Source organism: Artibeus jamaicensis, unplaced genomic scaffold (assembly GCF_021234435.1).
Source record: "Artibeus jamaicensis isolate MK-2021 breed Jamaican fruit bat unplaced genomic scaffold, CSHL_Jam_final contig_335, whole genome shotgun sequence".
In the NCBI taxonomy this organism is placed as follows: domain Eukaryota; kingdom Metazoa; phylum Chordata; class Mammalia; order Chiroptera; family Phyllostomidae; genus Artibeus; species Artibeus jamaicensis.
The window spans coordinates 7,909,714-7,921,971 of record NW_026521800.1 but is presented as its reverse complement, the minus strand read 5'-3'; the positions used below and the strand labels follow the sequence as shown (position 1 = coordinate 7,921,971).

General features: G+C 42.2%; 1 protein-coding gene across 2 annotated transcripts in view; it reads left to right on the top strand.

Moving 5' to 3' along the window:
- The window catches only part of BPHL (biphenyl hydrolase like), a 42,430-nt gene that overhangs the window by 14,793 nt on the left and 15,379 nt on the right, over positions 1–12,258 (top strand). For both annotated transcript variants that reach the window (XM_053664116.1, XM_053664117.1), the window contains exon 4: positions 850–1,003. In XM_053664116.1, coding sequence (XP_053520091.1) covers positions 850–1,003 — 154 coding nt within the window. The remainder of the gene's footprint in view (positions 1–849; positions 1,004–12,258) is intronic.

Below are 12,258 nucleotides of genomic sequence, written 5' to 3'. Positions count from 1 at the left end.
GGGCAATAACTTAATTTTTAAGTTGCCCCTTTTTGGTGATTATGAACAGCAGGGGCAGTGAATATTCTGTTGCCCATCGACATTTTAGTTCTCATTTTTTTGCTATTATAACAATACTTCTTCAGGCATCCTGGACCTGTGTCCTGGTGCACATGTGTAAGAGTTCCATACATATTTAGGAGACGGCTTGCAGGTTTATAGAAGACACACAGCTTCATTTTACAATATAGTGCCAAGTTGTTATCCATAGTAGTCATCCCAATTCTTGAACTTGATTTTTCCCAATTAATTAATTTTTACCTCTAGACAGAATCTTTCAGATGTGATCTTTTTTTTATTGTCCCTGTGCAACACATTTTCAGAGCCTGGTTGACTCCCCCCAGGACCAGCATAACCTCCCCACGACACCATTCTCTTCCAGAGAGAAGTGGCCTCCAGCCACTTCTTCGCAGTCTTTCAGTCAGTCACTTTCCCAGATGCAGTGACTTCATTTCTTCCAGTCTTCCTTTCTAATCTACGCAGCTGTTCTTAGAGTCTTTGCTCAAGTGTGCATGCGTATGCTCTTGTCATTTGTCATGTCCAAGTGCTGATCTCCATCAGTTCTGGTTCCTTGAGATTTTATCCAAGGAATGAAGTGGTTCCTTTAGAAATTGAAACAATTATATTTACACTAAATTAGTTGAGAGAAAACATTTTTGTCTTCAAATGGTGAACTTTAGGATTTTTCGTTAATTGCCAACTGATACTCCAAACCCCACAGCGGTATTGATTCTGTTAATTATTGATTATTGGGTTCTTTTAACAGAGGAGCAATAACCTGTGCTGTGCCTTTTATCGTATTTCTCATAGGCACTGAAGTTTAAGAAGTTCTCTTTGCTGGGGTGGAGTGACGGTGGCATCACAGCACTCATTGCAGCCGCAAAACACCCGGCTGACATCCACAAGATGGTGGTTTGGGGAGCCAACGCTTATGTGACTGAGGAAGATGAAAGGATTTATCAAGGTAGGTTTCATGAACTAGAGATGTTATGACAAGTAACATCTTCCTTTTCCCTCTCTCCTTTAATTCTTTTTAAAAAAGATTTTATCTCTCTGTTGTTAGAGGGAGGAGGAAGGGAAGAAGAAAAAAAGAAAACTTGATGTGGGAGAGAAATATCAGTCAGTGGCTTCTCACACATGCCCTGACTAGGGACTGAACCTGCAACCCAGGCATGAACCCTGACCAGAATCAAACCAGTAACCTCTCACTTTTGCGGAGACAACACCCAACCAACTGAGCCACACTGGTCAGGGCTCCTCTTTAATTCTCATTTTGATATGTAGTTACAAGCCACCTTACCCTCTTCTACTTGTCAGTCTAAAGGTAGGAAGAATAATTTCTCAGAAAAGTAATGCAGTTTAACCAGTCTGTGTTTAAGAGCTTTCTCTTTCCAAAAGCGATACTTTCATGACTCAGAAAAGGTCTAAATTAGTATTTACATTTTCTGCTGCTGATAGTGAACCTCAAGGAAGGAGGGGTTTGATGTGCACTGTTATTTATATGACCTCATTTAAAATAATGTGAGTGTAAAAGGGAACATTGTATTCAAATATGAAACCTAATACATATTTTTAAAGATTTTTATTTATTTATTTTTAAAGAGGGGAAGGGAGGGAGAAAGAGAGGGAGAGAAACATCAATCTGTGGTTGCCTCTCGCACATCCCCATCTAGGGACCGGGCCTGCAACCCAGGCATGCGCCCTAGACTGGGAATCCAGCCAGCGGCTGCTTGATTCACAGGCTGGCACTTAGTCCACTGAGCCACACCAGCCAGGGCTGAAACCTTTTATTCTGATGAAGAATTTTTGTACTATTCACATTTTTTAAGGTTGTCCTTCAGGCCAATTTTTAAGGTTTTTTAAAGACACAGGAACAGGGGCCTATGGACTAAATCCAGCTCACCATCTGTTTTTGTAAGACCTAAGCACCCATCTAAGGAGGCTCGCACAGTGACTCCTGGAGATCAGTATTGGGAGTCCCTCTTCATCTGCCTTTCTTCCTCCACTCCCAGTGTTGTTGACAGGACCTGTACCGGTGGCCACCTACACGTTGGCAACTGTTAGTTATAACCAGGCAGCCATCCATGGAATTTTATTTGGCAATTCCGGAGTTGCTCAGACTCCCGCAGGCTGCCCACATTGAGACTCCTGGACCCTCGAGAGGAGAGGAAGGTGAATCGGGATCTGGGGGTCCCTGGGACACAAAGTGAAATTGACCTGGGCTACCCTAACACCACCGCATGTCAGCCTGGCTCACCAGGACCCTTCTCTTCAGGCCAATAGCTTTTTGTCCTGAGTATGTTTCTGTTGGTTCCCACATGGCCTGTTCCAGACAGTTAGGCCAAGGTAAATCAGAAGTTTCTCTCCTTTATCTATATACTGTTTTTGTTTTTGCCTCTTGGCCTACAAAGCCTAAAATATGTACTCTCTGGTCATTTACGGAAATAGTTTGCAGCCCTGTGCACTAGAATACCACAAGTCTCGTCTTTTTCAGCTATTCGGCAATTCATATGACTTAAGTTATTTAATGGCAAAGTTTTATTGTAGAGTCTTAGTTCTTGACAGTCCTTGTCTTTGGTAAAGAACTATGAAACTCTTAAATGATAAGTCTGACTTAGTTACCAGTCCTAGTCAGTACTCCTGCCTGTCCTTATTGCAGCCCCACCTGGTTCTGAGGAGAGTGTCTGTCTTATGCAAAGTAAGCTGTCCCACTTTGTAGCTGGTCCTTTCCCTCCCACTGCCTCTAGAACATGGTGCCTCTGGTCCTCTCTACCTCTCCTGTATCATTGACTTCTCTCGCTGGATCTTCCTCTCAGCCTATAAAGGTGGGCATGGCTCCTCCTCCAGAAGGTTATCTGTCTTACCTATAGTTACTACTGTACCATTCTTTGTCCTTTCCCACAATGGACTGAAAGAGTAGTCTACTCTCTCTGCCTCTACACATTCTCATCTCATTCCTTCTCCAGTGCATTCTGGCCTTTCTCCCATTGTGGCCCATACTGAAATTGTTCTCACCGAGATAAGGATGATCTTCTTGTTGTCAAAGCCAGTAGGTTCTTTCAGAGTTGTTTGTAGTATTCCCTTGTTGCTCTTGTTTTTCCTTTATAACTCTTCAGAAGTTTGTAAGGGGTATAGTGATATCCTTCTATTGTTCCCTGAAACTGATCATTTATATCATCTGTCTTTTTTTTTATGTTAATCGCTTTTTTAAAAATTTTTATTGATTATGCTGTTACAGTTGTTCTATTCCCCCCTTTCCTTCCCCTCCACCCTACCCCCCGTCCCTACCATTACCCCCCCTTTAGTTTATGACCATGTGTCTCAAGTCCTTTAGATTCTATATTTCCCATGCTATTCTTGCCCCCCCTTCTATTTTCTATCTACTATCTATGCTACTTATTTTCTGTACCTTCTCCTCCTCCCACTCCCCTGTTGCTAACCCTCCTTGAGATCTTCATTTCTATGTTTCCACTTCTGATCTAGCTGTCCTTTTAGTTTGCTTTCGTTTTAGGTGTGGTTGTTAATAACTGTGAGTTTGTTGTCCTTTCACTGTTCATGTTTCTTTAACTTCTTTTTCTTAGATAAGTCCCTTTAACATTTCATATAATAAGAGCTTGGTGGTGATGAACTCCTTGAATTTGATCTTATCTGAGAAGCACTTTATCTGTCCTTCCATTCTAAATGAAAGTTTTGCTGGATAGAGCAATCTTGGTTGTAGGTCTTTGGATTTCATGACTTGGAATACCTCTTTCCAGCCCCTTCTTGCCTGTAAGGTCTCTTTTGAGAAATCAGCTGACAGTCTGATGGGAACCCCTTTGTAGGTGACTGTCCCCTTAGCTCTTGCTGCTTCTAGGATTCTCTCCTTCATTTTAATCTTGGCTAATGTAATTACGATGTGCCTTGGTGTGTTCCTTCTTGGGTCCAACTTCTTTGGGACTCTCTGAGCTTCCTGGAGTTCCTGGAAGTCTATTTCCTTTGCCAGATTGGGGAAATTCTCCTTTATTATTTGTTCAAATAAGTTTTCCACTGGTGGCTGTGCCTTTCCCCCTTCTGGTACTCCTATAATTCGGATGTCGGAGCGTTTAAAGATGTCCTGGAGGTTCCTAAGACTCTCCTCATTTCTCTGAATTCTTGCTTCTTGACTCTTTTCTGTTTGGCCATTATTTGCTTTCTTCTGGTCCACTCCATTGATTTGAGTCCCAGTTTCCTTTTCATTGCTATTGGTGTCCTGTGCAATTCCATTCATTTCAATTAGTTTCACCTTCATATATTTGTCTAATTTGTGGCTATAATCAGCCAGTTCTGTGAGGATCCTGATCACCAGTGTTTTAAACTGTGCGTCTGAGAGTTTTGCTATTTCTTCATCGCTTAGATCTATGGGCTCTGGGGCTTTGAGATCTTCTTGCGCCATTTTTGGTCTGTTTGCGCCTTGGACTCCCAGGTCGCTGGGTTGTGATGCTACGCTGTATGTGGGGGCGTGGTCAGAGCGGGGAAATGGAGACCCCCTCTGCTGTTTCTCACAGCTGGGTAAGGAGCAGTGCCTTAGGTGGTTCACCTGGGCTGGGCCACTCAGAGTCGCTGGGTTATGACGCTGTATGTGGAGGTGGGGTCAGAGCAGGGAAATGGCGGCGCCCTCCACTGCCGCTTGCCACGGGGACCCGCCCAGCCCCGGTCCAACTGCCCACTCCCTCGCCTGTCCGCCTGCGCACCAATGCGCGACCATAGTCAACACGCAGCCCCGCTGCCCCGCTGTCTCCCCGCGGTCGCTCGCCTGGTCGCTCGCTCGCCTGGTCGCTCGCTCGGTCACTCACTAGGTCCAACCCTGCACCTGGATTCCGCGCCTGAGTCCGTCTGACCGAGTCCTCCTGTGCAACCCCGCTTCACCAGCCACTGGTTTTGCCCCTTACCGGTCAGGCTGAAGAATTTGTTGTTAACGGACTTCTGAAAAGTTCAATTTTCCGTGTTCTGGCTGTGTTTTCTGTTGCCAATATTTAGTTGTCTCTAAACTTGGTTGTGTGAGAAGGCACGGCACATCCACCTTTGCCTCCATCTTGGCAGAAGTCTGTATCATCTGTCTTTTTAACCTGACTTTTTAACTAGAGGATTCAACTTCATTGATTTTTTCTTATTTTAAAGTATATTTTATTGATTATGCTACTATAGTTATCCCATTTTTTCTCCCCTTTATCCCTGTCTGCCTTGTACCACCCCTCCCAGCAGCTTTCCCCCCACTTAGTTCATGTCCATGAGTCATACATAGAAGTTTTTTGGCTTCTGCATTTCCTATACTGTCCTTTACCTCCCCTTGTCTATTTTATGCCTACCAATTATATTTCTTATTCCCTGTACCTTTTCACCCCATTTTCTCCCCACTGATAACCATCCATGTGGTCTCCATTTCTTTGATTCTGTTCCTGTTCTATTTGTTTGCTTAGATTTTGTTTTTTTAGGTTCAGTTGTTGATAGTTGTGTTTATTGTCATTTTTACTGTTCATAGTTTTTGATCTTCTTTTTCTTACCTAAGTCTCTTTAATATTTCATATAATTAGGGCTTGGTGATGGTGAACTCCTTTAACTTGATCTTATCTGGGAAGCACTTTATCTGCCCTTCCATTCTAAATGATAGCTTTGCTGGATAGAGCAATCTTGGTTGTAGGTCCTTGTCTTTCATGACTTTGAATACTTTCTTCCAGCCCCTCTTGCCTACAAGGTTTCTTTGGAGAAATCAGCTGATAGCCTTATGGGCACTCCTTTGTAGGTAACTCTCTCTTTTCCTCTTGCTGCTTTTAAGATTCTCTCCTTATATTTCATCTTGGGTAATGTAATTGTGATGTGCCTTGGTGTGTTTCTTCTTGGATCCAATTTCTTAGGACCTCTTACTTAAAAATCCTTCAAGGCCTCCCATGACTTTCTGGATAAGTAAGTCAAACTTCTCAGCTTTGCTCGCAGAGTTTGAGTGACCCAGGACCTTCTGTCTTTCTAGGTCCATCTCCTACTAATTTTTTCTTCCCTTCCCCCACACACCCATCTTTTCTTCAGCCACCTGAGAATCGCTGAAGTTCTGAAGGTAGCACGATTCTCATCCTCTGTGTCACTGTACATGCTGTTCCTGCTCCTGTATTTGCTTGCTGACTTCTGTTCTCACAGATGTAAACACAGCAGTGTTAACCCTCTAGGAAGCCCACCCAGCACTGATTCCACTCCCTGGAATTCACTAGCCCTCTTCTGTCCTCCCCCATCCTTTACCATGACACCCAGCACCTCTAATACCATATTGTTTATCAGTCCTCGACTGAACAGCAGAGACCAAGTCTCATTTATGGGGGCAATTTTGCCCTCAAGTCTCCCTGTCTACCACAGATGAAAGTAAACACTATCAGGAACATGATCTGCTTGGGGAAGAGAGGTGGCCAGTTTCTCAGGGGAAAAAGGCCTGGAGCCCCTTCCTCCAGGGGCTTTTATTGGGTTGTAATACATAGGAATACAGGGCAGCAAGGATCAAACAGTAGATAACATTTCAAAGAAATCTGAGGGCTTAGTCTGAGTCAGTGTCTGTCAGGAAAGGGGGTTGCAGCAGAAACTTTGGGAGACATACTCATTTCCTGCTTGGACCCTTAACATATGAATGAAAGCACTCTTAGCAAAGCAGGCTTCACAGGACTTTGTGAATTCTTTCTTATGCCCCATCACCATGGATCCCGCTCTAGCAAGGCAAGGAGCTGCACCGCCTCCCCCATCAGGTTTTCAGGCTTCAGTGGATTAGAGCCAGGAAGCACTTCTCCCAGAGGATGTGGGGACTTGGGCTATGTCATATAGCCAGGGGGCAAGGGTCCAATGCTCCCTCTTTGTCTCAGCCCCTCCGAGTTCTTCCATGATGGCCTCCCAAGCGATCAAGTCTGGCTTAGGTTGCCCCTCACTGTGAGGAGTCTTACCCGTTATGGACATCGACCATGCTTTGGGGGCAGGGGGAGTAAACTGAGGCAGTGTTTGCTACCAGAAATAAGCTTTTGTCTCTTGTGGCTCGCATTCCGGAAGTCGCTCACTCATCCTTAGCCATGGGGGGTAGTTACAATTCCTAAAACCAGGCAGAGCAGTCCCCAAACACTCATTCACATTTGCATCTGTTGTGACTAACAAACAGCAGACTTCAAATAATGTTTACTGTATTAACTCACTAATTAATGATGAATAAGTGTTTTCTTCATTAAGATTCCAGTGCTTGTCAAAAATTATATGCTCAGATAGAAGTATATCAATTTATTTTTGGATAGAAATTAGTTATTTTGGATGAGCAAACAGTTTGATTCAAATGGCTGTTTAATGAACTTAACTATGAAACATAATTACTACTCATTTTTGGTGGAAATTATGCTTTGGTGTAAACTGGCTTCCTCTTGAAAAGAAGAGGACAGAAGTAAATATATTATATAAATACATAGAATTTTTTAAAGTTTTATTTTTGATTTTAGAGAGAGGAAGGGGAAGAGAGAGAGAGATATCAATTTTTTGTGGAACAACAAATCACAAACTTTGGCGTATTGGGATGATGCTCTAACCATCTGAGCTACCCAGACAGGGCATTACATATGTTTGGCAGGGCAGACTATTTTTGAGTGCTTGTAATATGCTAGGCACTGTTGTTAGTGCATATCCTGTCTAACTTATTTGCTTTTATCCCATAATGTTATTATAATTCTCACTTTTTAGATAAGGAAACTATAGCACAGAGAAGTTAAAGAACTTGCTCAGAGTCTCAGAGCTAGTAAGTGCAAGAGCTGGGATTCAAATGTAGGCAGTATGACTTCCAAGCCTATGTTATTAACCACAGTGCTTGATATGAACATCCGGCTTGCCTCAGCTGCAACTAGATTTCCCTGTCTCTTGAGATTTAGTAATGTTTCCTGTGGGAGTCTAAGGTTTTGCCCAAGATTTTGCATTCCCATAGATACCACTTGCTCCAAATGCCTGGTTCTATTAATTAATTTATTTTAAGGATCTCTTGCTGTCCCAAGTGGAGGAATTTACATTTTCACAAGAAAAATATTTCTATACTGAACATCAGCCAATTTGTTTCTTAAAAGGTCTTGGCTTTCCCACCACAGGGGCTTTTATTTATTTTGTAAAAATTTAGAAAATATATAAATTTAAAATATTATATAAAAGATACTAAAATTATACATTAATATATTAATGTATAATAATATATAAGTAATAAATAAGTCAAACATATTTTATTATCTAAAATTATATATTTGGTTATAGAATTTGTTTTGGGGCTACACAAAGGGATTCCGTACTGTAACTTGTCTCCTATGACTCACTCTTCACTGAACATTGTGTTTCTGAGATTCATTCATGATGTTGCTATATCATATTTCATTGAGCAAACATGTTGCATTTTATTTTCCCTTTTCTTTATCAATGGACAGTTGTTCTATTTCCAGTGTTGTTATTGTTACATCCCGTCCTCGCGAGCAAGAAGGGCAAGAAGGGTCGGAGACTGTTGGGTAGTCAGAGGTGTTTTATTGGCCAAAGTTTCAAAGTTTTACCTGCGCAGGGACGAACTCTCGGGGTGCCTCCGGAGACACACGAGTGCCAAAAGGCTGCAAATGAGAGTCGCGCCTAACGCTTACAGGCTAGGATTCTTATAGAGGTGAGCAAGCAAGCAACTTCCAGAAGCAGAAGGTGGCAGTTAGCTATTGGCTCAGGGGCTATACTAAGGTGCGTGATCTGACCAAGGACTGGTTACTAGAGCTCGTGGACAGCTCGTGATAGTATGGCTGATTGGCTCTTAAACCTCGTGCTGTGGTTGTGGTCTTTTTACCGCCCCCCTGCTTGGCGTTCCAGGAGCTGACTTAATACAATCAGCTCTGTACCTCCTTTAAGTGCACCCTGTCCTTATGGTCGAGTGAGCAGCTAAAATTGAGAACAATCACTTCCTCATTTCCCTGGCTCCTTCAGTTATGAGCATTCTTATATATGTTCTGTGAGGCATATGAGTAGCAGTATCTCTCTAGGGTGCATGAAATTGCTGACTGTTGTGGAATGCAAATATGCCCCATTATAAGTGACAGATTGTTTTGCAGATAAATAAATTTATAATTCTACCAGCAGCATGTAAGACACTTTACCTTAAATCCTCAGAAAAACTTGAAATCTTCAGACATCTTAATTCTAGCCAGTCAGAGGGGTGTAACAGGTATTTTGGTATTTTACTGGGGGGTTCTAAATCTGCATTTTTTTATTACTAGTAGAGTTGAAAATCTTTTTATGTGTTTATGACCACTGGGGTTTCTTCTTCTGCACTATACCTATTCACATCACTTCTTTTTTAAGTATATTTTATTGATTATGCTGTTACAGTTGTCCCATTTTTTCTCCTTTTTATACCCCTCCACCAGTTACCCCACATCCCTCCAGCATTTCCTACCACCCCGCCACTTAGTTCATGTCCATGGGTCATGCATAGAAGTTCTTTGGCCTCTCCATTTCCCATACTATTCTTAACCTCCCCCTAAACAGGGGGAGGTTTATTTTACAAAATAAACTTTTGTACCTACCATTTACGCTTCTTATTCCCTGTAACTTTTCCCCCGTTCTCCACTTTTCCCTTTCCCTTCCCCACTGATAGCCCTCCATGTTATGTCCATTTCTGTGATTCTATTCCTATTCTACTTGTTTGCTTAGTTTGTTTTGGTTTGGGGTTTTTTAGGTTCAGTTGTTGATAGTTGTGAGTTTGTTATCATTTTACTATTCATAGTTTTACTCTTCTTCTTTTTCTTGGATAAGTCCCTTTAACATTTACTATAACAGGGGCTTGGTGATGATGAACTCCTTTAACTTTATCTTATTTGGGAAGCACTTTATCTGCCTTTCCATTCTAAATGATAGCTTTGCTGGATAGAGTAACCTTGGATGTAGGTCCTTGCCTTTCATGACTTGAAACACTTCTTTTCAGCCCCTTCTTGCCTGTAAGGTTTCTTTTGAGAAATCAGCTCATAGTCTGATCGGAACTCCTTTGTAGGTAACTCTCTGCTTTTCTCTTGTTGCTTTTAAGATTTTCTCCTTATCATTAATCTTGGGTAATGTAATTATGATGTATCTTGGTATATTCCTCCTTAGGTCCAACCTTTCTGGGATTCTCTGAGCTTCCTGGCCATGTATGTCTATTTCCTTCAGAATGGGGAAGTTTTCTTTCATTATTTGTTCAAATAAGTTTTCAATTTCTTGCTCTTTCTTCTCCTTCTGGCACCCCTATAATTTATATATTGGAACATTTAAAGTTGCCCCAGAGGTTCCTAAACCTCTCCTCATTTTTTTTTTTGAATTCTTGTTTCTTTATTCTGTTCCGGTTGAATGTTTATTTTTTCCTTTTATTTTAAATTGTTGATTTGAGTCCCAGTTTCCTTTCCTTCCCTGCCCTTCATAGTTGGTTCCTTATATATTTTGCTTTATTTCACTTTGCGTAGCCTTCACTTCTTCCTTTGTTTTGTGGCTATACTCAATCATTTCTGTGAGCATCCTGATTACCAGTGTTATTGTACTCTGCATCTGATAGATTGGCTATCTCCTCATTACTTAGTTCTTTTTCTGGAGTTTTGATGTGTTGTTTCATTTGAACCACATTTCTTTGTCTCCGTGCACCTGTTATATTATAAGGGGTGGAGCCTTAGGTATTCTTCAGGGTGGGCAACCCTCTTTTCTACATTTTGGCTCTGCGTGTGGGGGAGGGGTCAGAGAGTAAACAGTGCTGCTTGTTTGCCTTTCAACCCACTTTCAAGAGACTGGAAGTTTCTCCCACCACCACAACCCCCACAGATTTTTTACGGCCAGAATTTCTGAGGCTTATTTTGCCCATGCTGGAACCCTGGGTTGCACAGTCTGTCTTGCTCCCCAGTTGTTCCTCCTGGTTTATTGGCACACAGATGTGGGACCACCTGGTCCACAAGCCACCTCCTTGCTGCACGTCCTCTCGACCCAGCTGCCTGTCTCTGGCACTCTTATCACTTGGGTGAATGTTTCCATCTTTAACTCCTTCATTGTCAGACTTCCATGCAGTTCAGTTTTCTGGCAGTTCTGGTTGTTTTTCGTTTTCAAATTGGTTGTTTCCTTATTTTGGTATCTATCTATGCCTCCATCTTGGGTAGTACTCCATTTCTTTTTATTGACTTTTAAATTTTTATTTTGTAGTAGTTATACATATGGTATAGTATATTTAACAGGTATACCTTGTCAGGTATAACAACATACAAGAACACTCCCAATATTATTTCAGTGTTATTGGTTTATAGAGGGGTTGTTTTTCATTTTTTAACAATCTGATTACTAACCCCTTCCTGGTTAGTAATAGATGCATGCACCTGCTAGTGGCATCATGGATGAGACATGAGACAAATTCATATGGACTACTGAGTCCTTTGGAGGAAAAGTGACCGCCCGACTACTCCCTCAAAGTGGCTTGGCCACCCTCTCAAGGAGAGAGCACCCTGACCCTTGCCAAAACAGGCTTTTATTGGGTTTAATTTGTGCAGGAATACAGGTACAGCTTATTAATCATTGTCAGGCAGTAAGGATCAAACGATAAATAGCATACAAAGAACTATTAAGGGCTTCTTCTAAGTCAGGGTCTATCAGCTAAAAGGCTACAAAACTTTGGGAAACAAACTCATTTCCTGCTCAGATCTTTATCATTTAACTAAGAGCATTCTTAGCAAAGCAGGCTTCACAGGATTTTACGTATTCTTTCTCAGGCCTGATCACCTGGGGATTTCCAGCACAGGGCTGCACCGCCCACTGTCATTGTTTTAGGCTTAAGTTAGGCAGAGGAGGCAGATAGCTAAGGAATTTTTGGAGACTTCTGTCAGACTCAGGGGAGTCAGGCTTAGTCAAAGCTGAGGGGCAAGGGTCCATCCCCGCCTTTCTCCATAGCCACCCAAGTCCTTCCCTGGGGCCTCCGTGTGATCATGCCTGTCTTAGATTGTTCCTTCCTTGAGGAATCTTACCTGTCATTGGCTAAATGATTAAGCTTTGGGGGTCAGGTATGAAAAAAGGAGCAGAAGCTCTGCTCCTGCAAGGGAGATAAACTTTGTCTCCTTAGTGGCTTATGGTCCAAAGGTAGCTCACTCAGCCTTAGCCATGGGGGGTTTACAGCTCCTGAAACCAGGCAGGGCAGTTCCCACAAGTAATTGTGTTAGTAGTTAATGTTGTATAGCTTGTAGC